Source organism: Triplophysa rosa, unplaced genomic scaffold, assembly GCF_024868665.1.
Source record: "Triplophysa rosa unplaced genomic scaffold, Trosa_1v2 scaffold22_ERROPOS151950, whole genome shotgun sequence".
NCBI lineage: Eukaryota > Metazoa > Chordata > Actinopteri > Cypriniformes > Nemacheilidae > Triplophysa > Triplophysa rosa.
Genome location: NW_026634246.1, coordinates 47,219 through 74,573, shown reverse-complemented (window position 1 = coordinate 74,573; position 27,355 = coordinate 47,219). Strand labels below are relative to the sequence as shown.

Below are 27,355 nucleotides of genomic sequence, written 5' to 3'. Positions count from 1 at the left end.
TCTGCTCTCGTTCGACCCCTTTAAATACTCGCAGTAGGAGAAGAACAGCTGTCTGGAAGCAGACAGAAAGAGAGCGAGAAAGAGACACGCACAGAAAAGAGACGCTCAAAGACCAGCGAGTAGAAGTGGAAGCAGAAAACTAGATTCATAGAGAAAGAATGAGCGTTTATATATGTGAAAGCACTCGTATGAGCATGTTTACATCTGCAGAAAGGAACGTAAATGCCACATGACTGAACGCTATATATCAGCTCAATGCTGGAAAAATGTAGTTCATTTCACACTGATAAGAGTCCTCTAGAACTATCTACTGCCAACAGAGATGACCAGGGTGTTTCCGGGTTAAAGGGCAGTTGAAATACAACTAAAAGGGCCATAATGTCCTCACAAACCTCCATTTTCATGTCACAGGATTCAGAGAGCAAACTAAAAAAACTTGGACGTGAAAGTCAGAGAAATGCACCAAGGACATTAATACATTTTTTAAGTGACCATGCGCACATGCAGTTATCACGGAGGCTTTAAAGCACGTTATTGTCTTCCATTTCTCGCTACTGTAAGTCTTTCGATGTTTCTCTGCTCTGCATCACTTCGGTGCAGCTTTGCTGCCAAACTCTCAGTGCTCGAGGAAAAGATGTGAGAAGAGAGTCAAAGAAACCTCTGTGTGTGTGTGTGTGTGTGTGAGAGAGAGAGAGAGAGTTAGTAGTTATTTTTCCTTGCGTGGGAGGGAACCGATAGACAAATACAGAAGTGAAGGAGAAGGAGGGACAATACACAAAAACATGCCCAGATCTAACCAAACGCACACGGCACATACGAGTTAATGATGAATCAGTCTTCTTCTTAAATGAACTACAGTCATGCTACGATTGGCTTACATAGCTCCGGCTGAAACATTCCAGACGTTACTGGTCAAAACTAAAATAAGCTATTAACCAGCAGAACACCCTAGAATAACAAAGCAACCACCCGGACCACTGTATGAAACTTTTGAAAACAAAAATGCTTTCAAATGCAACAGAACACCTTAGCGTTACTTAGCAACACCCTGGCAACCACCCACAGCAACTTGGCAATGCCTTGATGGTTTAGCACAGGCAAGGATGTCCCACATTTTCCTCAGAAATATAGATTGTCACAGCCGGCTCTAAACCGTGACAAAGAAGGAAGCCACGCGCCAGATAATAGTAAGAAAGTAACACATTTTATTAACATAAGAATAAATAATAAATAACCAAAGAATCAACGGAAAAATAAAAGCCCAGAAGCGCTGGAAGCCCAGAGTGACAATGGAAGGCTGCTTAAGAACCGCCGGCATCAGCCTCATCGCAGGTGAAACCACTCACTAATTACGTCAACCAACTCAGACCTATAAAACAAAAGAAAACAAAACAGAACAAAACAAACCTAAAAGGATTCATAACAAGATGTAAACTGTTTTGACACATATGTGTGTCAAATATTGCTGTCTCTGTCTCTTTTGACTGACTTTCTCCGCTTCTGTTTAAGGGTGATGTCATAATCGAAAGTTGTCATGGCAACAAAAAATTAAACCTCCCAGCGCATATGGTCAGCGAGTTTTATCCCAGCTTGGAAAAGTCTTTTATACAGACACACTCAGACAGAAAGCTCATGACTTCTTGGCCATTGCAAAGACAGCATAGACCTTTATACATAGTAATAGCATAGGGCTTTATAACAGTAAAGACGACTATGAAGATCACTGAAGACCTCCTCATGCATGTTAAAACCTCAACAAGACCAAAACCAAAACCAAAAACAGTATTAAAGTACTCTACAGACCAGTATAGACCACTGATGTATACACTACAGACCAGTAACTACAAACTGTTTTTATTTATTTTCAAGACTTCAAGATTTTTGTTTGTCACACACAGATATACAGTATATGAACATTAAACATAAATCTGGCAAACGGTGCAAATTTAAAATACCACTACAACCCAGCATAGACCATAGATCATTAAAGTACTCAGACCATTATAGTCTACCATGAAGTAGTAGACTGTAGACCAGTAAAGATAATTGAAAAACATTATAAAACAGTATAGATAATTGATGTGCACTTTAGACCACCATAGATCACTGAAGTACACTATACACCAGTATAGATCATTGCAGAATATTATAGATGAGTATAAATCAATGAGGTATAAAAATTCACCAGTATAGATCATCGAAGTACACTCTAGAAAAGTATAAATTAATGAAGTACCCTATATCCCAGTAAAGATCATTAAGGTACACTTTTCACATGTACAGATTATTGAAAAACATTATAAACCAGTATAGATAATTGATTTACACTTTTGACCACCATAGATCACTGAAGTACACTATTCACCCATATAGATCATTAAAGTACACTATAGACCAGTATAGATCATTGAAGAACACCATAAACCAGTAAAGATCATTGAAGTACACTATAGACAAGTATAAATGAATGTAGTACAATATAGACAAGTATAGATCATTGAAGTACACTACAAACTAGTATGGATTATTAAAGTACAATATAGACGAGTATAAATCAATGAAGTACAACATACACCAGTATAGATTTTTGAAACACAACATAGACCAATGAAAGTACACTATAGACCAGTATATATTATTAAAGTAGAATTAGAATTTTAAAGTTTTACTTAACTTATTTATCATCATTACATATAGGAATTTATAGTCTTTAATATTTGACCTGTGTTTCGCTCTCCTTTATCTTAAATGTGTGCTTCTCTGTGATAACCACTGTGTGTGCTCGTGTGTGTGTTAGTATGTGTGGATTTTGTGTGTGTGGAGTTGTGAGTCCGTGTTTTGTATGTGGGTGTGTTTCAACCTGTGTGTGCATGTCTGTCTTCTGTGTTTTCACCGTTTTTTTGTTTTTAATTGTATAACTTTAAATGTTTTGCTTATAGTCAAAATGTTTCATGTACAGTTGCTTTGTAACAATGAAAATGTTAAAAAGCGCTATATAAATAAAGTTGAGTTGAGTTAAAGTACACTATAGACCAGTATATATTTTTAAAGTACACTATAGACCAGTTTGTATTATTAAACTACACTATAGACCAGTATAAATGATTAAAGTACACTATAGACCACTATAGATGTGACCATAAATCATTGAAGTACACTATAGAGCAGTAAACAGGGCAGAATCCCTCAGTCTGACAGTCTGAAGTCAGCGATGGGCTCCTGGTCCCTTTGCCAATGATTACAAAGAGCCAGAAGTGCTGGAAGAAGATCAAATGACTGAGACAGAAATGGCAGTTTCAATTTTAACACAACAAGCTCTGCCAACAGACTAATGAATGAAGTCATTGTCAAGTATCAAACTATCTGTCTGTCTTTCTACAAAGCCATAATTTAATTTTAAAAAAAAATTCCTGTTATGTTTTAGAGATAAACTGGAAATATACAATAACAATACAGAAATTTCTATAATATTTTAATTATTTTATTAAGGTTTAAAATTTCCTGATATTTTTCCAGAACTGTGGGAACCCTGTCACACATTATAAGTGGTTAAAATTTCTTACTAAAGTTCACACTCTTGTAGAGCTTTTAGTGCATTTGAGAGGAGAGAACTATTTGGAGACAGATAGTAAAGTAACAAAAGGTGTTGATATTAAAGTCTGAGCTTCTTTTTTTAGAGAGATGAAACTCTCAAAAGAGAGTTTGAAAGAAAAGCATGTGATCCTGCGTGCGGCAGCTGTGAACTTGAGAGGCGAGGCGTACTGCCAAATAACACTCCGTCTAAATATTCTGTGTTTGACTGAACTTCCTCAGGTGTGTGTCGCTGCTGCATGGTTGCCACGACGACAGGTTTTTAAATGTTACATTTTTTAGGACATTGTACATCAATTCACTTTAACAACAAAGAAAAGGTTGCATTTACTTTTTATCTTAAGAGATTTATTCATTTTGTGTGTTTATTGCTTATTTCTAAGACCTTATGCATATTGTCTCTATATATCTCCACCTGATCTCGCGCTCAAAAAAATCCCTCACATATTACATATTACTTCCCTTACGAAAATTAACCATGGTTTTTTTGAGGTACAAGTGTAGTAACCATGTTTTTTTGGTGCATTGATTACTTAGGGCAAAACCAATAACCATAGAACAGTAACCATCGTTTACTATGGTTTTTACAAAAAACATGGTTTTCAAAACCATGGTTATTTTGTGATAACCATTGTTTTACTACAGTAACCATGGATTTTCAATTTTAACTGTAGTAAAACCATGGTAAATTTTCGTAAGGGTTCTCACAGGGTCGGTTGTTTAGCCATTACCAATATGACGAAGTCATTTACATGTCTTCGGCCTATAATTGGTGAGGTTAGAACATACAGCAAAACAAATGATGTATTAGAGGCAAAACGTAAGGTCGTTGTTAGTGCATGATGTTATCAAAACCCCCCAAAAATTACATAAAGGAAGCAAAATAGATAAAAAGCAAGATTTTAATTTTTTTGTGGTTGAATGGAAAGAAAATGAAGAAAAATTGTACTAAAGGAAATAATTACCCAATTACTTAGATATATTATAAATATAATATATAAATATATATATTATAAACGAACAATAGAACAACCAAAAAGTTTTGCATAACGACTCCAATAAACTTTAATGCACAGTCAAAATCTGCGCAAAGTGTGTAATCTCTCATACTCGTGCAGTAGAGATCGCGCACATGAAGAAAAACAGGCTCGCGCTCGCCTGAGCTCGAGAGCAACATAGAACACAGTGTTCTCAGCGCGAGGATGCTGAAGGGCGACGCGACGCGACTCTACACGCGCGTTTTTACGCACAGAACAACATACATATTCTGACTATGTGCTGTCTGGATCTTTATAGTGGTAATCAACTTTATTTGTAGCCTATGTTTATTATTCATATCATAAAATCACCACTTACTAAAACAGGAAATAATATTCCCTCATGATATGGACGTTGCATTTCCACCAAAATATAGACTACAATGTTACCCCGATGAGAAAATCAATACAAACCATCACAGAAGTAAATTTAACGGTTATAGGAATCACGTTGGTCTGATTGGTCTCTGTTGGTTTCTACTGGTATTGTGTTGAGTTCTGGCATATGAGAACCAATACAAAAGCATTAAATCCTACTGGAATAAGGCCCAAAACAAACTATGTAAAGGACTTTTCTTTTGTAATGTTTTTAGCGGTGAAAACGGTAACAATAAATAAATAAACTGTGGTTCATAACGGTATTCGTATCGTTTTTGTCAGCAGAAACATTCAGCTGTAAAAACAAAAACAAATAAATTAATTCTTATATAAATAAGATATAAAATGACTATTTGGAAAATCAGTACCCTAAACAGATTTCCTATTTTTTCACCTACTTCAAATTGGTCTATAGATGGGACACTCTGCTCATCTCACAGGCAGATGTAGTAGCCCATGTAACGGTAGAGTTTCATGATAGACTTCACAAGAACCTTCCCCAATCCGTTTAATACATGCATGCATCAAACGGATCACAACAAACACCCGTATTGTAAAATCCGGGTGTTTCAATGCATTGGTAACTTACAGTGTGTGTGTGTCGCTCGGTAGATCGGACTCCGCTGGGGCCTGATCCAGTCCGATGTTGGAACAATTAACCACGCACAAGTTTTGCGGTCCCACCGCCGCGCACGTGCAGTTACCCGGACACGGGCTGCACTCTCGCCCGTCCGCCGCGACGCCCGAGAGCGCCGCGAGGCAGCAGAGCGCACAAAGCATACTGGAAAATAATCCAAATTTTGGCAGACAGACGCCATGTTTTCTCTTAAATACAGTCTGTCCATTTCCACAAGGCATAGCTCACTCGCATCTCATCGCCCCTTCTGTTGGTGAAGTTTTCCTCGGGACGCGGGGGAGGAAAGTTCACTCTTTTTCCAGCTTTTCCATAAGAGAAACGACGCAGAAAGCAGAGCAACTCGGGAATCGCGTTTTGCCCCAGGTTCGATGACGTCCCCCCTCAATTCCTCCGCTAACGGAACTGGATTCACTTCTTCTCCAGATGAGGAAAAAAACTTTCTGAAGTCCAAAAGTTCCTCAAGAACTTCCTCTTTTTCTCCCATCCTGCAGTGCCGCTGCTCACCACTAAGGCGAACACAGCTGTTTTATTATACTATAGGAAAAGCGTTGCAGTGTGGAAATGCTTATATTATAGCTCCAGTTTGTCAGATTGCTTGTTGTGTTCAACATTTATGAGATGCTTTGGAAAAAGTGTCTGGTCAATGACCAGTTTCATTATAAATGTCAATTTACACCATTATTCTAAAGTTAAGGATCACGTCACTGACAAGGAAATTCCTTAAAAACCTTTTGATCAGAAAGCATATGTGTACATGTTTAATATTAGTTATGCAGTTAAAAAAAGGTTGGGCCTACTTATTTATTTATTTTATTACAAAACAGTTTGTATTTAAACAAGTTTAAAAAAGAATAACTTGGTAATAGCACAGGTAGGCCTACATCTGTATGATGTCTGCTAAAGATTTGGAGATCTGGAAAACATCTGCGGTGTAGAAACATCCGGTGTAGTAAGGGTAGTTTACATACATTTTAAATGATAAACATCTTCCAGACGTCTTTTAGATGTCTATATGACATCTGATAGGAAACATCTCAGAGACTTATTGCAGAGTTGAGCAAACAATAAAAAAATGTCTTGCTGATGTAAACGCAGACATCAAATAGACGTCTCCCAGATGTATGTGTGCTATCAGGGGTGTGACCCTAAACTTCTGAACAGTAGTGTCCTCAATGTGCAGTAGGCCTACTTCATAACAGTAATAATAACCATAAAGTAGCTGCACTCTTATAATAGGAATAAATGATTGCCTTTGCCTAAGGACATCTCTCAAAATCTCAAATCAATTAATGCTTTGTTTTGTTTCACTCTTACTAGAACAACAATGATCTCTGATGGTATGTGTTTGAATAATTCATGGCATGAAGTGGTAAGTTGTGTTTTTAAACTCCAGGGGGAGCTCTGCATTTCCAGAAGTATGTCCGTTTAAACACTTCTGATGATTTTTCTGAAGTAATGCTTGTGGGAGCATTACTAGTTTTGTCAAGTTTGATTGTTTAGCTTTAAGGTATGAATGAAGTTAATAGGTTTCTGTACTGTGGCTGTGTCTCAGTCGGTAGAACATTGTGTTTGCGATGCAGAAGTCAGGGGGTTGATTCAGGGAACACAGATACTGAGAAATGTATAGATTGAATGAACTGCAGGTTGTTTAAAAGCATTGACTAAACAATTAAAATGTTGACTGTAACTTTGAAAATTAAATTTCAAAGTTAGTCCTCGAGAAACAAGAACACTACCAGCCAGACAACTTGTTGCCAAGATTTTGTACCCAAGCATGCTACGCGTTTCAGTCAGAGACCTGACAAACCTGTAGGGCTGTCACGATTATGAATTTTGGCTGACGATTAGTTGCCTTTGAAAAAATTGCGATTGTGGCGATTCATTGTCTGTTTTAAGGCTTTGACAATATAACGATTAAGCACAGTTCATTTATTTAATTAAGAAAAATATATACTTTAGAAATGTAAAGATTTTGTGAATAACTAATACTACTTACTGTAGAGTGACCTTAAAGTCCCCGTGATCCGGAAGTTGCGATCGTTTTTACTTCCGTATTCTGACACATTTCCGAGTGAAAAGGAATTTCAAAAGAGAAAATTAGTGGGCGTGGCTTGCGTTTTTTTGTAAAAACAGCTGTTGCATTGATTTTTAAATGAAACCGGCAGCAGACTGACAGTTGGAGGGGAGGAGTTAACTGATGCTCCGGCCAAGCCGTCTAGTTTATTTGAGATGGATAGTCATTTCAGGGCGGAAGTGCATTTTCAGATTGAGGGTACATGAATTTTAAAAAGAAAATTACCCACATTGATAAGCTACTTACTATAAACGCTGCAATATTTCATGAAAAAATAAGAATTGTCATTTTTTTATTTCACTGGGACTTTAACAGAGAAGACTTGAGTCTTGAGCACTAAAACTAGATATGAGGGTCTAGCTGTGTAGATGCAGCAAGTCTGGAAACAAAACAAATCAACAACAAAAAAATACAAAGCTAATACAACTCAAACGATGGAGAAATGACATTTGATTGTAACAGTGATCGCAGATCAAGGATGGTGGATGTAAAATTCAGCAGATACTGCAGATCACCCTTGTTTTCAAAGGATTCACAATAATTGCGGTTATCTGAAATAATTGCGATGGCCTCAAATAATTGCGATGATGAGACGATTATTTAATAATTGTGACAGCCCTACAAACCAGCGGTGAGTGAGTCGTGCCCACAGGATATCATTAAAACATCACAGATATCTGTGTTTCTGCCTCAAAATAAAAGAACAGAAGAGATAAACAAAGAGAGAGAACACTTGAAGCACAGATGCTCAGAACAGAGACGTTTGCCGAAAGGGAAACGGGAAACATGCGAGGTGATGCAAGGAGAGAGATTACAGAAGAGGCGAGTGCTCGTGGTAATTGACATTTTTCAGTCCGGACAGTCGGGATGAATAAAAATAATTAAATGCAAGCGTGGGCCAAGTTGACCCAGACCTCAGTAATGTCTTTTAAGAATCCATTACATTTTTTCTACAAGTTTTTAGGTAAATATGTGAAATTACATTTGTATGTTATGTAGAAAATGTGAGTGATGTTTGCCCTTGCACGATGCTGTGGTTGGTTGCAAGGGCATCGCCATGCGGTTACTAGGGTGGTTGCTAGGGCGTTGCCAACTCATTGGTGAACATTCTAATTCCTATCATTTAGATGTTCGCTCAAATCAATAACCCAGCATGAGCTAACACTGCAACTTACCTTTGAAACACCACAAACTGTATAACACGAACGTGTAGCAAACGTTTCCTAAATGGAAAGGTCACGTACAGTATGATGTAGAGGTCCAAATGTTTTGCTCAGATTTGATTACAGGTGGCCAACATGAAATCTGAAGGTGGATTTTATAGATGGAACCCATGATGTTTCCATTCAATTATCTGTCTCCTCACCCACCCATACTGTTTATTAAATTAACCTTTTATTCTTGAATTGATTCATTTATTTAGCATCTGTATGCTCTTTCCGTCTCCATGTCGACAGAAAGCATACGTGAATGTGTTTTTATGTTAACATGAGCCTGTTTTTTAATGATGTACTTGTTTAAGAAGACTGTGCCTAAAATCTAGTGATCTGCCGGTACTTTAAGTATAATGTAAAAAATACCTGCATGTAAAAAGTCTGTAAGTTCGTTTTGTTAAGCTGAGCTTGACTAAATGTGTTATTATTTGCGGGCTATCAGCATGCTTTTCTTTCTTCCGGTACAGTTGAATGGATCATCTGCATTAGTGCATATGCGAACAATACTCTGATTCACAATCAGCACCAATCACATCAGACCTGTCGCTCATCTCTAATAACCCATCATCACTATTCTCAGGTTAGCACAATTTACATGCATGTAAGGTGGACAATGAGGCAGGTGTTGAAAAGACGTGGTTCTCATGACGATAGGATGTGTGATGCATTGCAAGCGCGTTCTATCGAATTGATACAGTTAAAGTTATAGGTTGCCCAAAAATCATTTACTCACCCTCATGTCACTCCAAACCGTATGAATCATTTTTTTCCACAAAAGAAGATATTTTGAAGAACATTGTTAACCAAACAACATGCGACCCCATTGAGTTCCATTGTATGGACACAAAACCACTGAGACATTTCTCAAAATATCTAGAGTCATGTTTTGAACCCCATGAGGGGGAATAAATGACCAAATTTGAATTTTTGGTTGAACTGTCCCTTCAAATGATCACTACTGTGTGGCTGTCTCTAAAAATAAACATTCGTGTACTTTATGTAGTCATTAAATGTATGTATGTTTTTTATCATTTAGTTAAAAAGTTCTTCTCCGTGCAGGGCTTGTGTCGGTTCGTCTCAAGGTTTCTTCTTTATCTACTTAAATATCACTTCTGTCCGCTGCATTTGTAAGGCCCTATTCTTTTTGTGACTGCTTCGGAACAGCGTGTGTCGTAAAAAGCACTGTACAAATAAAATTGAATTCAACCGAATTAAAAATGCAGACGGCAAATCATGACAGATGGATGAAACCCCTCACAATCCCACTCTCTCTGTCCTAACATGTTAACCCTCTACAACTCTAATCACATCATGTAAATAAATCACCATAGTAACCGTAACCAAGCATAATGCACACATGGTTGAAATAATACATGACAACCGTGACTCCCAAAGCCTGAATGTTAATTGAATGACATCATATTAACACAGAGCATCTGCTATTGACCACCATGGGTATTATAAGCATATCTTATATTTAAGCAAGGCATTATTATTATTATTGGATGGTTTTATGAGGACTTAAGTGCCCATTTTAATGTATGAATGGGCTAAAGCTGCTAGCTTTATATTAGAATTTGTCAAACATTTGACAAAATGGTTTTATTTAAAAAAGTGATAAGATCAACATTAGAAGGAAACAAGCCACTTAAGATTTAAAGGTGTTTAAAGGAGAACTGTGTAAATAATGATATTATATTATATTAAAGCCTATTGTTTTCTGGCCCCTGGTGAACCTGTTATTTTTTCCTGTGTGCAGCTGGTGAAAGTTCCACGCTTGTAATTTAACCACATTACACTGCCAGAGACACAGAAAGAGATAGATACTAATCTTGTGGAAGATACCACCTGCCTCTTCTGTCACACTCTGTAGACAATATCATTTTCCTCGCAAAGGTCACTGTTTAACATGATTCAGGGCGCCATAACAAGGCTCGAAACATTGATCCTTCACGACGTTCATCATTGACAATTTCTATTCTCTTCACAGCGTAATGTCATTATGAACCACGCATTGAATGTTTTGCATTAATGACAATAAATATGTAATCGTCTTGAAGCGGAGAAAAGCTGTTTTCGGATCAAATGATAAAAATGACACAAAAGTGTCGTTTGTGTTTCGGCCAGTAGAGGGTGCGCTCGGCAGTTCAATTTGTGGTAGCGCTGACGGAAGTAATTCTTGAAAATGTCTCAATAATTAAGTTGTTTTAAACAAGGGAAAAAAAGTTAAAATGCTAATCAGATACAGTTTAAAATCCACAATTTTTTTTAAACATTCCAACAACAAGATTTTTGTGAATGGGTAAATAAAAACAGTTTGATTGATGTAATCGTGACATGACGTGGCATTTTTTTTTAAAGCAGAACGCTTCCGCTAAATCGGGTGTTTATTGATGTTAATCGATATCTGTGTCTAATCAATAATTATTCCACGGTGTCTCTGTCAATCTGCTTTATGTATGAATGAACTCCTGCGTGTGAATCTTTTGTCTCGTCTCTGCTAACATGTCTTAACATCGAGATTGCGCGTGAGTGTTCTTGTTTGTCTAACCACAAGAATTTTTATTCATTGTAAAAGGTTCATGTTTTGCTTCAGAGTTTTGGGGCATCACAGATCGGTTGAGACATCTCAAAAGACACCCAATAGCTATTTCGGTGATATCTATCAGGTGCATATCAAAAAAGCTTAAATTCACCTTCAATTCTCCTCGGTTTATAACGAAAGACGCCATCTGCTGCCGTGAGATTAATTGGTTACAGCAGGAGTCCTTTTGCTATATGTGTTTGTCACATAATCACGATTATCCAATCAGACACAGGTGAGATATGGGTACAGGAATTCTGCCTCCCACTGAGAACTGATTTATGTGACGTGGTGCTAGTCAAACCGATTTAAGTGAATATGTCAGGTGGATATGTAGAGACGTCTGACATTCTTAACACTAAAGGCTACTGAAATATAAAACTGACCACATTTATAAATGCCCCCATAACGCCCCTTGTGGTAATACTGAGTAGACATTGTTGTGTTGTACATTGAGCTCTGTCACACACCGTGCTTGTAATATGTTTCTTATAGATTATATAATTATGCTACAACGGAATTATATTGTAATATAACGAATATATTAATTATAACAAAAATATATAGTGTATTGCTATTTTGAAGGCAGAAATACACCCTGCATTATAGGGGTGGGTGAAAAAATCGATTCACATATGAATCGCGATTCAGTCCTCTAGCGATTCTTATCGATTCACAGATTTACAAAAATCGATTTTCTAGTTAAAATAACAACTGGTGATGTTGTCGGAACAAAAAAGGCGGAACTTTTTTGCGAGAGCGGTGCTGCACCCGGACAGTCGAGCGACCGCACACCTTAACTTAAGCAACGGCTCTCACTAAATCCTTGGTGTTTCGAGTCTGACATCATCACCCAAACGTGTTTTTTCGTCAATTTTAACAATAGTTTAGATGGTTAGAGTAAGGTTAGAGTTCAATAGGCCCTTTTCACAATGACGTCACTTAACTTCCGCCTTTTCGCAAAGCAGTGTATCACAACATCCGTCTTGCAACAAACAAGGCGCTATATAGCGGAAATAGCTTCTTCTTCTTGAGTTTTACTGGCGGTTGGCAAACCAGCTTATAGGTGCATTACCGCCACCTTATGAACTGGAGTGCTAGCGGAAGTAACGATACACTGCTTCGCGGCAGAACGGAAGATGCGTGACGTCATGGGAAAAGGGCGTATGGCGGTGCTAAAAGAAATACACCCCGTCCCATTTTTAGCGAGGACAAGTTTTTGGAAATACTTCGGATTTTATCAACTCTGTGGTAAGAAGGAGCTTGACAAGACGTATGCAATATGCAAGCTTTGTAAAGCGAAGGTGAAGTTATTTGAGAACACTAAACGTAAAGACTCACATCGAATGCCATCATTCCAGCAAAATGGAATAAAATCTAACCTCTTCACTGGCGCAGCCGTTTTTGAGCCCACACGTGAAAACCCACTGTTGAAACTAAAATGGCTGTAACTCGTGAATTCTTTTTTGAAAGAAGAAAATTAGCAGATTATTGCTAAAAAAAAAAGAAATCACAAAAACAATGTAAGTGATTTTGCTATGTTTATTGTAATAAAAAAAACTAGAAAAGCTTTGTTTTTCTTTGATAAAAAAAATACATTTAAAATAATTACGGATCAGCCCCAAAATTCCATAAGTCAAATCTCAAGGATCACCAATTGTTGTATCAAGTTTGGTCTTGATGCATCAAATTTTGGCGTGTCTGTGAGTTTTTTAGCTCCAATATTGCAAAAGTCCACTAGGGGGTCCATATGCTTTCCATTGGTTTTAACACTTGATCTGAAATTTGACCACAACTTTTATCGAGATGCTTTTTTACTTTTCCAATTAACAGACACAATGAAAAAATACACAAGCACAGAAACTAATAAAAACACTAAATTTGTATGAAACTATACTGTGAGAAGTGAAAGGACATAAACATTTTTAAGCACACTCTTTAAAAAAAACAATTACTCTTCCTACACACATTATTCTATAATACGGTCATGAAATATGTTTTCTAGAGACTTTCCAATGATATAATGTTTGTCACAATAGGATAAGAATTCAAATGCGAAATCTTTAAGTAAATCAGCCGAATACGGGACGGCGCCAGTTAAGCGGCTAAACATATATCACATCTAATTTTGAGAAAGAATCGTTGTTAAAAATCGTGAATCGGTTTTTAATCGAATTGTGACCCCAAGAATCGATATGAATCGAATCGTGAGGTACCAAAATATTTCCACCCTTGCGGACAGGGGCTCGTAAAACCGACTGAGCACGATGATGTTGTGCGTCTTGGTGACGTACCGTAGCAGTGCAATGCCTTTAAAACACTTTTGCTGTGTATTCACGGTTTTTGCTGTATTATAACGTACGTCCATGGTTTTGACAATTACAAACGCCTCATAAAGTTATGAAACAGAATTGCTCTTATCTTTTATGCTTATAGTTTCAGACTTAAGGTAGTTTCATTTCCACAAATATTTGGGAATGTTGCAATCTACAGCATTACCCCTATGGTCTTGTTCAAGCTGTTAAAATTGAATAACATGTTCCCAACTTAAATTAAAATGTATAGATAATGCTTTGGTTAGCAAATTATGTATTTTTTTCTGCGCATAAAAAGTTGGAAATCGTCAATATCAAACTGTTTTTTAAACTTACCAGACCACCACCCCTACAATTGCGCGCGTCCGATTTAGACGCTATAACATTCTTTGATTATATTATGGTTATCGTGTTATGGTTATATATGATCTGGATGATATGTTTAGTTCAAAGAATAATTGGTGCTATGGGGGAGGAACACTTTTACTGTATGGGCAAGGCTTGACTGCCTAAATCTCTCTCTCTCTCTCTCTCTCTCTCTCGGTTTAACGGGGCTGTGTATCGCGGGTATCAGACTGGAGCAGTGAGCAGATGCCATCACCTGTCGCGATGCTGAACACTGGTGCCATGTAGAGTGCGAGCGCGCGCGTAAAGAGGTTGGTGTAATTTAATAGATAATGTTGCATGGTTTTATAAAATGTCCACAGACAGTTAAGCTTTTTTATGATCATGTCTGTCAAGGGTTGCGCAATTTTGATACATTCAGGTAGCGAATGAGGACTTTTATGTGTTGCTTTATGGTTGAGGTTTTGACGTTCAGGGCGTTTAACGGGGACATTGTTTTATGACATTTGGGATTGCGTGGTCATACTTTTCATACGCCCTGTTTTTGACAGTATATTAAAGTTTAAATACATCGAACACCAACAACGACAGAATAGGCTATACATTGTTTGTTTCAATGCGGTTTGCAAAGTGTATTTAACCGTAAATAAAGTCTCTTAAAATTGGATTGGATCTGGGATTATTTGATACTTTAAAAGCTTGCATAGTTGAAAAAAAGTCTCAAAAGGTGAAGTTAACAAAATTCGAACGAATGATTTGACATGTTTCTCCAACATGTTTTTTTTCACAGCATTGCCATTTATAGAAACCTTTTTTTTTGGTTTCAAAAAAATCAATTTACTCAAAGAACCATTTCATTTATTTTTATGATCTGAAGAACCTTTTGTAAAACAGAAAGGTTCTTCGGATGTTCAAGGTTATTTTTTTAAGATGAAAGTGTATTATGAGTTTAAATAAAGATGAAATGGAAACCATCGGTAAAGTATCTTGAGAAAAAGACCTCAGTGGTCTCAATGTTTTCAACTGGTCAAAAGTCTCATGTAGGCTCAAACATATCTCATTAAAATCTCCCAAGACCACATGATCTAAATTGTGTTAACTTCATACATTTTATCGTAATCTTATTGCATGAATGATAGTATTGTATCGTGTGTCTTTTTATAACCTTAAGGAAAACATCAGAGAAAATTCTGATGTTGTAAATGCAAGATAACTTCACTCCCTACTGAGCAATGAAAGCGCAATACAATATCAATATAGTTTCCATATGGACATTTTTGTGTTTTAAGGGTCCTACAATGGTGAGAAAAGTTTGTGTTGTGCAATTCATAGAGATAGAAAGCAGATTTCTGCTAAGCAAGAGAGATGCACGTATGCATTATGTCTTGTCATGTTGCTTGGACAGGTTTACTGTTTTGGCTCTGTGTGTATGGTGGAGGTGTAGTCGTCTTCTGATCCGGTACAGATTCAGCCTCTTTGATCTGTCATTGTAAAACACATTGAAGGACATTCCGTGAACACAAGAAATATGTCTACCTCCACTGAGGACTAATACGGTCAAAGCTGCAGAATTATATTGTCTCTTTATTTCTTGTCTGTGTTTGCTTTCATACGAGCCACTCGTCCCACCTCAACACTAGATTTTGACCTTTTTTTAATCTCTGTTTTAGATCCAGAATGGAGTCACTCAACCGATCCGGGTGGACGGGGCCCATCCCAGGGGATTACAACTCCTCCACCGGATTTGGATTTTCAGGAATGTCTGCCCCAATCGGGAATTACAGTACCAATGTGTCAAATCAAAGCATCCCGTTTCAAGGAAGCAGCACCATGATGACCGCCATCATATCATTAACCGTGTTTATCGTTGGACTGACCGGCAACACATTAGCGATTTACGTGGTTTTACGTTATGCTAAAATGAAAACAGTTACTAACATCTATATTTTGAACTTGGCCGTCGCTGATGAACTCTATATTTTAGGTCTGCCGTTCCTTACGACTCAAAACGTACTCTCCTACTGGCCGTTCGGCTCCTTTCTGTGTCGCGCTGTCATGACGGCAGACTCGCTGAACCAGTTTACAAGCATCTTCTGCTTGACGGTCATGAGCATTGACCGTTATTTAGCGGTTGTACATCCTATTCGCTCCACTAGGTGGCGCCGGCCGCGAGTGGCTAAAGCCGTCAGCGCCGCGGTGTGGGCGTTTTCGTTCGTTGTCGTTCTTCCCGTGGTCATATACTCTGACGTCCAAGACAAATTTAACTCATGCAACCTAATTTGGCCGGAGCCGAGCGATGTGTGGTCCACCGCGTTCATCCTGTACACTGCCACCATCGGGTTCTTCGGCCCCCTGCTGGTCATCTGCTTGTGTTACCTCCTCATTGTAGTCAAGGTGAAGTCATCCGGCGCTCGGGCGGGATTTACGAAGCGCAGGCGTTCGGAACGTAAGGTGACGCGCATGGTGGTGGTGATCGTGGTGGTGTTTGTTCTCTGCTGGCTGCCGTTCTACATCATCAACATCGTGAACCTGGTCTTCATCCTTCCGGAGAACAGCGTGATGGCGGGGGTGTATTTTTTCGCCGTTCTCCTGTCGTACGCCAACAGCTGCGCCAACCCGCTTCTCTACGGGTTTTTGTCCGACAACTTCAAGCAGAGTTTCCGGAAGGTCCTGTGCGTCCGGAAGGCGAATGGCGTGGAGGACGGGGACCCCAGTGTTCCACGGACGGAGAAAACCACGACCCAGGACACCACGTTCCTTACACCGCGGAACAACGACTTTAATGGACATGTAGGTATATCCACACAGAAAACAGATGTTATATCACGCCGGCAGTCAAATGCCTTTTTATACTGTTAATGTTTTTGAATGCGTTTCATGAATGTGCTGAGTGTTTATTTTTCTCTCGCCTTCATGTCATTTCAAACCTGTATGATGACTTTCTTTCTTCTGCAGACGCAAAGAATGATACGCAAAAGATATTTTGAAGAATGTTGGTAAGCTAACAAAACATCGAAATGGCGCTACCCATTCACTTCTATTGTATGGACACAAAACCAATGCAAGTCAATGGGTACCGCTTTTTTTCGGTTACCAACATCCTTTAAAATATCTTCATTTGTGTTCTGCAGAAGAAAGAAAGTCATACAGGTTTGAAATGACAAGAGGGTGATTAAATGATGACGACATACTCATTTTTGGGTGAACTGTCCCTTTAATACAGTATGAGTTTGGAAATGAGTAAATGGTGAAATGTTCCTTTAAGATGCTTACTGATGTTTTGTAGTATTACACTGTAAACCCGGATAAATTGGCAATACTCAAAAAAATGAAGGCAACTCGTTGCCTCAATTTCTTTGAATTTTACAGGTTCTTGGTTTAAGTAAGCAGCACTTTCAAATTTGGATTACTGTTAAATTAAAGTTTACATTACTTAATCTGTTTGATTATTTTGAGCATTTGGTTTTACAGTGCAGTTAGTACACAAAAGAAAGAAAGAGCAGTTTACATCAGTTATTCTTTGGCCATTCACTTCTGTATCGAGTTAATTCTCTGGAGGTTACAAACATTTCGAGAATTTCACATTGGATACAGCTGGCAACATGCTAATCCGTTCTCACTCCCCAGAGAGACTCTAACTGCAACTGATTTACTGAGAAACAAAATAGACAGCGAGTGTGTGTGTTTGTCTTCCTGTCCATCAGTCAGAACCTCTTAAGTGCCCTCAGGGAGAAAACCACTCGTATGTTCCCAATAAACATTCCCAATGTCCCCATACATGAGCATCTGTGTCTGTGTGAGCGAGAGAGAGAGGTTGGGCAATAGTTACCACCAAAATCTTATATCGACATATGAGTAATATTATATCATTGTATTGGTATGACAATATAATTATGTATCGACAAGTTTATCAACCGTATACTTTTTACTATATAGTGTGTGTGTTTAGTGCGTGTGCGATTCTAAGCAAAGCAGGACTGTTGTTTTTGAAGTGAAATGTGGTAGTAATTCTAGGGCCCCCCTCAGATCCAGGCGCCATCCATCCTGAAACCGAGGTCACTTGCATGCTTTCCTCCTTCCGACAGAGACTGTGACACAAAACTTGATCAGTCTCATGACTGAATTGCTATACAATTCGTATTATTTGTTTATATGGATCATATAAACATCATGATCATGGACCAGCACCATTTCAGTGGAATCTGTCTTTTTCAGTTTTGTCAGAGTAACAGCGATAACACAATGCGAAACATGACGAGAGAAAAAAGGCTGTAAAGATGCGAGAAAGAATGTGTGGAAAACATAGGTGTGGAGAAGGAAGGATTGTGCGTGTGTTTGTTGCTTCTACTTTTGTTTATAATTTAAAAGAACCGTTCGCCTAGAAGTTATGAATATTGTGTCATTATTTACTCACCCTCATGTTGCTCCAAACCTGTAAAATTGTTTTTTACTCTGTGTAAACACAAAAGGAAGAAACAATTCTGCTTTTTATGTAATAATTTGGGATTTATGATTTTCGTATTTTGTCAATTTTGACAAAAATTGACGTCATATCATTTCAATGTTTTTCCATCGAGTGGTTTTTATGCACAGCTACTGATCATTTCATCTGCTAACCCACACACAAACCTTTTTGCATTTTTATTAATACATTATTCATTTGACTGAATGATTCCGTTTGAATGACAAAGACTAAATGTCAGGTTTTCCTACATTTTCTTTTGTGTCACAATACAAATCAAAGTACATTTTGTACAGATGTGCCACTGTCTGTCCTGTTTTGTGTTTCTGCAGGGATTGCAGTTAGAGCCTTGCATGAGCTCATCTGAGAAGCCACAGACCGCAAAACCACGGATCATTGCCCAGTCCACTCTTTAAGCTCTCTCTCTCTCTGTCTGCCCTTTCCCTCTTTATTTTAATTTCCTTCTATGTTCTTTTTTTTGTCATCATTGGCTTCCTGTGGAAGGTGTGGCCACAGCCTCAAGACACGCCTCTGAATGTGCCAGTGACCCCGCCCTCCCACACAGCAGAACTCAGCATCCACCCGGTGCCCTCAGTCACAACGCCTAATCCCAGCCATGACCTGTGACCCTGCCAGGCCGTGAGAGCCCATCTGAACAATGCCAGGATATTCTGCTGTCGGAGACAGTATGTGAAAACATAAAAGGAAAAAGAAGGGAAAACGGAGGAAAGAAGGAACTTTAATGAGAGCATTATAGGCACAAGGGGATTTAGAGATTTATATTGCTGTCACAACTCACACACAGTTGTGAACATCATGTGTCCAGGTCACATTTCACCTTAAAAAAATAAACAATAATAATTTGCATAAAGATTTTTTTTTCTTTTTGGACAATTTTGTCCTGAATAGTTTTTGCGGTAACGTCTCTAGACATTATCCCTATAGATTTGCATTTTAGGACAATTTATATTTTTACATACAAATATACAGTATATAAAATATCCATGTATATATTTTATTATCTTTTATTATATATCTTTTATTTCAATTTAATAAAAAATCATTATTTGTTTTATTTTAATTAGTATTGTAGAAATTAAGACAAATATACTGTAACACATTTTTTTATGTCTATTAATTTATGACAAATTAAAGAGAGCAACAACATGTTCTACCATTTACATTTTACATTTTACATATCATATATGTACAAATACTGAATACTTAGATGCTATTTCTGTTTTAAATAGCCTACTGAATTATTATTTATGTTCACAGTGCAGGAATGAGAATGAAAAAATGGTGAAGAATGTGAAGTACATGGTTATGTGCTATTTAAATAACAGCAAAAATCTGTAATAGTCTAGTTTTTCTTGATTTTGGGGTAACAAATGACCTGGACATATTTGCATTTTTATCTTTTTGTTTTAAACAGAATTTTCATCGTTTTTAGAATCAAATAATGACCTTGCTCTCATTCTCCTTAAATGTGACATCAAGTGGAAAAGATTGAGATCTCATTGAGCCGTCATTGAAATTTCACAGAGAACTGCAATGAAAGGACACTTAAATCGGACTTAAGCACTTATACGCACTACTCAAATGCTTAGTGTATGATGAACTAAACTGAATCGAGTAAACTTAAACAACCATTTCCAAATAATGTCCTGTCCTGTTCCTAGTTTCTACAACGCTACTTTAATACAACTAAAGTCATTTATGTATCTCAACCAGTGTTGGGTAAATTACTCTGAAAAAGTAATTAATTACTAGTTACTAATTGCATATTCAATAGTGTAATTATATTACTGTACAAATTACTCTCTCCAAAAGTATTGTTACTTATTACTAATTACTTTCTATATCAACCTTGATTAGTTAAGTGATTCAAGGATAGACATGAAAGGGCTCTTTTAATTCATTCAAATAGATAATATTAAACTACATAAAGTACTCTTATTAACTGACCAAAGTATTACAAATGTGAGAATTATATACATTAAAGCACAGATTTTAAAGTTAGACTTTGAATTTTGATGTTAATTCCACATATATTACACAAAGTATTAATTTTAATTACATCAAAAGTAACTGTAATTAAATTACAGAAAAAATAAGAGTAATCCCTTACTTTACCTTTTCAAGGGAAAAGTAATTCAATTACAGTAACTAATTACTTAGTAACTAGTTACACCCAACACTGATCTCAACTCAAATGGATTAAGTAAAGTGGTTCAAAATAATTGTGTTGATTGAACAAGCATCAAATGGTTTTTGATCTACTTGATTGAAACATGTTCTTTTAAAATGTAAACATTTAGTTAAGCCAAAGCATAACTGTTTTAAGTCCGTTTGACACTATGCAATTGTGTTTGAACATAAAACCTAATACAATTGTGTTAAAACAAAATGAATTGTTTAAATAAAGTGAACAGTATATCGTAAAAAATTTTTTTGAGGGTATGGCACGATGAGAAAACCTGTTTGGCAAACATAAATGCATAGGGAGTGTGTAAAATATAAATAAATCATCTCTATAACTGTACACTTGCAAAATAAAACGCTAGCTTTGCTTAGCGGCAGTTTCTACAGCAAGCGGACAAAGGTGGGCGACGTAAACGGTGGGCTATTATTGCCATTTTGTTTCCTTTTGTCATTGGACTTTGAATCACTGCAGTTGTTTTGAAAAGAGACATATTGACCTCCCTTACCTAAACTCTTTTAGTAACAGGTTAGAAAAAGACTGTGGAACTATGACATCTCTTGTGAATGTCTTAGTATGATCGTCAATTGAAACTCTTGGGAGTGTGCTAAGTGTTCTCCAGTATAAGGTTCAAGACTGCTTTTTCTGATCCGTATTGATGTATTTAAGCCGTCTTCATGTTCTCTGCCAAACGTAGCAAAGTGCCTTTTCATGTTCTGGATGACACCATCAGCACTCGTTTAATAACATGAGGCTTTACACACACAACCTGGTGTGTTAGTTACTTTTTTCACCTTGTGTTGTTTATTGATTCACCATTAAATGTTTATGAATGTTCATATGATAGATTTAAGAAGATGTTTTAAACAGTCATTTGCAATGTATTGATTTCATCGCTTGATAAGAACTCTGTCTGGCAACTTTCTATCACCACCAGTGTCATTTTAACCACAGCAACAGTCTTTCTTAAGCTCACATTTGCATTGATATACACATGTGAAAAATGTTTTATTTACCAAAAAAGACAAAAGAGGTTGCTGAATATGTCAAGTGCGCATCTTTTGTGCGCGTCTCAGATCTTCAATGTGGTAGGTCGGTGACCTTTCTTGTGAGGGAGTTACTGTGTTTGTTTGCTTTGTGCGTATACACGTGTGTATTTAGCTGTTTATAAGAATGTGTATTGTGTTTTTAGTGCTGATTGTGCCTGCAAAATATACTTTAAAGACACCTGTAATCCAGCAGGCTTGTTTTAAGCCCCATCCTGTCTCTCCGAATGCCTTTTTACAAGATAGCCTAATATATTTATTTATTTAGTGTAGAAGAGTTGCTTAAAAACATTTCATGTGCACAATTATTATTTTTAGCATTATTACTATTGCCATTAATTATGTAAAGGATCACGCTTTATCTTGCATTTAGTTGTTATACTGTAGGTCATTCTTAGGAAACTTTGCCATGTGTGCTATAAAATCACACGTTTTTTTATTGCATTCATTTTTTCAATTTGAAAAAGTATCTTTACCGCATATTGAAATTGTGATGGGGCCCATATAGCGCACAAATGGCCCAATTTTCTGAAAATGACACTTCTAATCACACTTATGAAACGCATTTACACTAGGAAATAGATTGAAGTCATCTTAAATTGCTGAAATGTTCTAGGGAGTGTGTGTAAAGAGCAGACCCTCATGAGAAATGCACACACGTGGCTGCCGTCGTAAAACACGTGAAATCAAGCACCAGACCTTGTTAAGTGAAAATAAAATATTTGAGTTGTATATTAAATGTTTTTATCTTAATAAAAATGTATTCATCAGCCATCTGGTCTCGACATCTCTTCTGTTGTCTTTGCTTATTTTATTCAAACCTCTGTGAATTTCGTCATTTGCCCCTTTTTTAGCAGATGTGTGCATGTTATTTTCAGCTCGAAAAATAATCACTTCTATTGGATGTTTTGTATTTTTAATAACTTTGAGGTGTACAGGATACTGTACATGTGTGACAGAAAAAAGACATTCATGTCAAAAACATAATTGTGTCATTATGTCACAATTCATAGTACATACGTCATCTATGTATTATGTTGCAATTATCTCATAATTATATAATATTATGTTTATTATTGACATATAGCAGGTATTACGCAGACTGTGATGTAGACAGAATTCATGCTTTTGTACAATGTCGTCTGAAGACAAGCAAATATATCTTTTGTTCTTATTATGTAGACCATTTAAAGGAATGTTCAAATGTATGTTTAATATTGATTATTGTGTGTGTCAATCTGTCTCTCTCTCTCCTAGGTCAGACTGACAGTGTGGTTTTCAATCTCTCTCTTTTTTTGCTTACTCCATTACGCTGTTTCTTCCTCAATCTCAATCAGGCTTCCACCCTGTGATTCTGGTACCTCCCTCCCGTCTTTGTCCATTCCTCAATCAACTCCTGCTTTATATTCATCTGTCCAGCTTCAGTTGTCTTGTATGGGAGGATGAATGGACCTGCACCTTCGTTTTCCTTTGTCACGTCCCACTGTCGCTGTTGTGAGATATTTCAGCGCTCTTCAGACGCACTCACCGAGCAACATCCTCTTATCTGAAGAGTGTGTAGCCGAGGCCACAGAAGCTCAAGAAGAATCATTGTGGCCTCAGATCATCAATGCAGTTGAGGAAAACAAATGTGCGAGGAAATAAAGCATCATTCCTACCAGACAGCCCAAACACTTTCTGCCATGATGGCAGACAGATAGAATTTGTGACAAATAGCTCAGCATCATGACCGAACAGAATTCCTTCCCCGCTACTCTGTTGTGTCTCACGAGGACGTACACACTGTCAAATGGCAAATTTGTACCTTTAGGGGTACAATGCAGTACCCTCAAAGGTACACATATTCAATCCTGGCCGCAGTGACAAGCCATTGTACCCCTAAAGGACAGTGCACAAGACACTCATCCAAAGCAAGTGTCCACTTGTTCGATCATCAGAGTAACATTTCCTAAATATTTGAATCCTTAACAGGGGAATTGTGAGTACTGATAGCATCTTTTATTCACTGCTTTTAATGAAGTTTCCAAGGTCGTCCTCGTTGGGTTTCTAGCTTGGGCGCTTTGTGAATTCTCAAATTCCGTTTCGTCGGTTCCAGTGAGTCTGGATTCTGATGCGCTGACCTTCAGAACGGCCGCAAAAGGGGAGGTGTAAAAATATCTTCCTGAAGTGGTACTTCTGTGGTGTCAGGTGCGATTCATAGAGTGGCCGGCAGCAACTCCACTTTCCTTACCAAAAGCAGTCCAAACGGTGACTGATCAGTCGTTTCTCTTGGCAGAATTGAAGATCTATCAAAACTGAGACTCATTAAACCGGAACATCAGTGAGAACTGTCCTCATTTATTCCAAAACGTGCTGGATATCTGCAAACTGTTGGCGGCTTATCACAAACGCTGGAAATCTTTTCTCTCTTTAGCAGATACACTCGAGGATTGTGTGCAAAGCGGATGCAAGGTTGTCGAGCAAGTCTCTTGAAATCTGGCAGAAGAATGTCATCGCGGTAAATCATATCGACACAGGGATTGTTTGAATTACATCCACTTGTAGAAACAATGTCCCTCAGAGATCGGTTTCCTCGCACGTTACCTCAGTTCTCATCACTTGCGGGTTCTCTAGGGTGTCGAAGGCCTTCTTGTTCCAGGAGTTGAAGAAGCGTATCCAACAACATTCCAAGTTTCTCATTAAAGCCTGAAGAAAAATGTTCAGATATTGCTCAAGAGCAAGTGTTTAGACAAGGTCTCAAAGTCATAGCAGACATCTGTAAAAAAACATTTCAAGTGCAGTATTTGTATGCATGTGTACGCATGTATATGTGTATGTATGAATGTGTGTATGTTTATATGTGTGTGTGTGTTTATACAGCCACGAAACCAGAAGAAACCATTTCTAATTTTCATTTCATCATCATTTCTAGATGTATTGTGTCCATTCCAGTCCTTTCCAGTCCATTTCAACAAAATCAAACCTCAGGAGTGACATAAACACTCTGAAAAAAAGCCGTAAAAATAGGGCACAATATACTGTATGAATATTCCGTGATCATTTTTACAGTTGTTTTACCTATATTTTACATTTTGCACTGCATTCATTTGCATTTTAGCATTAACGGAAATGTCCGTAAAATAAAGGAAAATGTACTGGTAATTTTCTGCCAGTACTTTATCTGTTTTTTTACAGGATTTTTTTACAGTGAAGATATCCAACAGAAATGCACGAAGACTGACGGATAAAAATCGAGGTTATAACATTAACAATAATTTTAAACTTTTCCTAAATACATGTACAAATATGACTCTTGCAAAAATACAGAGCATCTTTCCTGTTATTTTCGCCTGTTTCTCCAGTTTTCATTTTCTGCAAATAAATGCAAATAGAAAGAATATTTTTATTTTTCTCCATCCATCCCTTAAGCAAATGTATGTTGTATAGCTGGGAATGGCTCCCTTTGTAACCCACGTGTTTGTGCAAACTCTGACTTTTTCAAATTGTTGTTTAGAAGAGAACAGGAAATGTCTCGGAAGCAAAAATCTTCAATTGAAATCTTCATTGAGATGCAAGGAGCAGAATTATTGCTTTTAACAAGTGGGACCAGAGACATTGTTTTCGAAAAGATAACTCCAGCCCAAACACATGTGCTCATTCACACTGAGTTCAGAAGACTCTTTGTTTTCACACAAGAACAATTTTTGCAACAAGTGACATTGCCAACAGATGCTTGCGAAACTCAAGTGGCTGTAGCGGATGCAAGTCTTCTGTAGTTCATTTTTTGGTATTTTTTCAAGTGTGGGTGTGGCCCCTGTCGCCAGAATAACAAAATATCACATCATTTCTCATAATTCTCAGCACTTTTTAACTCGGAAAACTTGGGTACATTATTTGCAGATGTGAGAAAACGTACACGGTCAACACAGCGATGAATGTAACGTATAGATCTTCAACAAAGGACTTCTACACAGACCGATCATTGTTCTCCCTGCATGATACGGTCGTGTAAACCGTCCTGTCGATGGTGAGGACATTCGTTCAGTCAAGACCCCTCGCTACATGGCATTTCAGAGCACGGCGTGAGACCGTCTCCATTCTTCACTGATCCAGGACCAGTATTTAAATCAGAGCCCTGACCTAAACCATCATTAGAGGAGCCATACCCTGATCTGAAACTACACCAAGATCTAAAGGTCTCCTTTACAGCAACACCTCAAGACACTCTGTCAGGTTGCATTATGGGACGCCAGTCGAACGTCCGACTGGAGCTGCAGGAGGTTCATTATAGGCCTACGCTCCTCAAAACACACGCGTGCACATCCAACTGTGGTGTTACACAAAGCAATGTCTCTTTGTTTCAAACTGCTTCGTGATGTTTATTATTCTCTGATATTTTAAAGGTTCTCGAGTCGTCAGTCCAAACATGCAGATTTGATAGTAATGATATTCGGCATCTGAGAAAACGAGTGTGTGAGAAAGAGACCAACACAATCTCATTGCAAAGCATTCTGGGATTGCGTTCTCTGTGGATGGTACGTGCAATGCTTCTTTTCAATTTGGCTCAAATTTGATATGTCAGCTAGGAATAAAATAGAGGTGTCCACTAGATTTGTGGCAGAAGATATATTTCTTCGTTTCTATGGTGACGTGAAATAAACAGCTTCAACCTTTTCTCCCTCTTCCCTCTGCTTTCCCCACAGAGAATGAATGTGTGTGCATGATTCACAATTCTCACACATACCGGGTCAGACTGACCAGACTCCCTTGCTTTTCAATGTGCACCTCCTTCAAACCCCTGGCGCAGATAACAGTCCATCACATCTCACGTTTGGACAAAAGTTCGTCCCATTTCAACCTCAGCTCAGCATTTTGACTTCAGGGCAATGCTAACCTGCTTGACCACATCAGGGAGCTCGGCAGCCAAAGTGGAAAAGCCAGAAAATAAATGAGCACACATTTTTTTTAACGTTTAGATTTTTATAATAAAAAGAAAAAAGTTTATAATAATTAAGTTTATATAATAAAAAAACATAATATAATATTAGGAAATTGTTCTTATATTTTCATAGTCTCCATTAGGAATGATACAAATGTTCATCAATCAAAATATTGAGAAAATCGCCTTTGAAGTTGTTAATCGGAGGTGCTGTGGCAGGCCGGTGCTAAGAAGAAACGGCCTGCTTAATGCTGTAATGACGTTGTGGAGAGTAGATGAACCCAAACGCTTAAATTCTAAGCTTTACATAGATACCAAACTTGAGTGGGTAATTCCCAAAGAGTGGGCAGCCGTGAGTGAAATTTGTAGATGGGTTTCTGGCCATAGCTCAAGGGCACCTCAGTTGTTACCCGCCGGCCCTGAGGATCCAACTGGCAACCTTCTGGTCACGACTCTCTAACCACTAGGGTCACATGTAGATATCATGTCTTGTCCATTATGAAATGCATAGAATGGAAAGAGAGAATGCAATTAAGATCTGTCCTGATCCT

At 37.7% G+C, this 27,355-nt stretch overlaps 2 protein-coding genes across 4 annotated transcripts in view; one reads left to right on the top strand and one right to left on the bottom strand.

The window, feature by feature from the left end:
- Positions 1-6,109, bottom strand: part of pkd1a (polycystic kidney disease 1a) — a 59,673-nt gene extending 53,564 nt beyond the window's left edge. The window contains exon 1 of the mRNA XM_057327412.1: positions 5,596-6,109. Coding sequence (XP_057183395.1) covers positions 5,596-5,864 — 269 coding nt within the window. The 5' untranslated portion in view covers positions 5,865-6,109. The remainder of the gene's footprint in view (positions 1-5,595) is intronic.
- A 5,622-nt stretch (positions 6,110-11,731) lies between these two features.
- LOC130550071 (somatostatin receptor type 5) lies at positions 11,732-22,654 on the top strand. 3 transcript variants are annotated; one of them, XM_057327418.1, is made up of 4 exons: positions 11,732-11,750; positions 14,405-14,486; positions 15,846-16,965; positions 19,142-22,654. In XM_057327418.1, exons 3-4 carry the CDS (start codon positions 15,853-15,855, stop codon positions 19,262-19,264), a joined length of 1,236 nt encoding a protein of 411 aa, XP_057183401.1. In that variant the 5' UTR covers positions 11,732-11,750; positions 14,405-14,486; positions 15,846-15,852; the 3' UTR covers positions 19,265-22,654. The 3 variants fall into 3 exon arrangements, with proteins under 3 accessions (XP_057183401.1, XP_057183400.1, XP_057183402.1); XM_057327417.1 differs by lacking the exon at positions 11,732-11,750 and having other exon boundaries at positions 14,358-14,486; XM_057327419.1 differs by lacking the exon at positions 11,732-11,750 and having other exon boundaries at positions 14,358-14,486; positions 18,970-19,258.
- Positions 22,655-27,355: the final 4,701 nt, after the last annotated feature.

What these genes read in the sequence shown, in the direction of transcription:
- LOC130550071 (XM_057327418.1), top strand. Translation starts at nt 15,853, where the DNA reads ATGGAGTCACTCAACCGATCCGGGTGGACGGGGCCCATCCCAGGGGAT. An exon ending in ACAACGACTTTAATGGACAT is followed by an intron (nt 16,966 to 19,141) that starts GTAGGTATATCC and finishes TTCCTGTGGAAG; the next exon opens with GTGTGGCCACAGCCTCAAGA.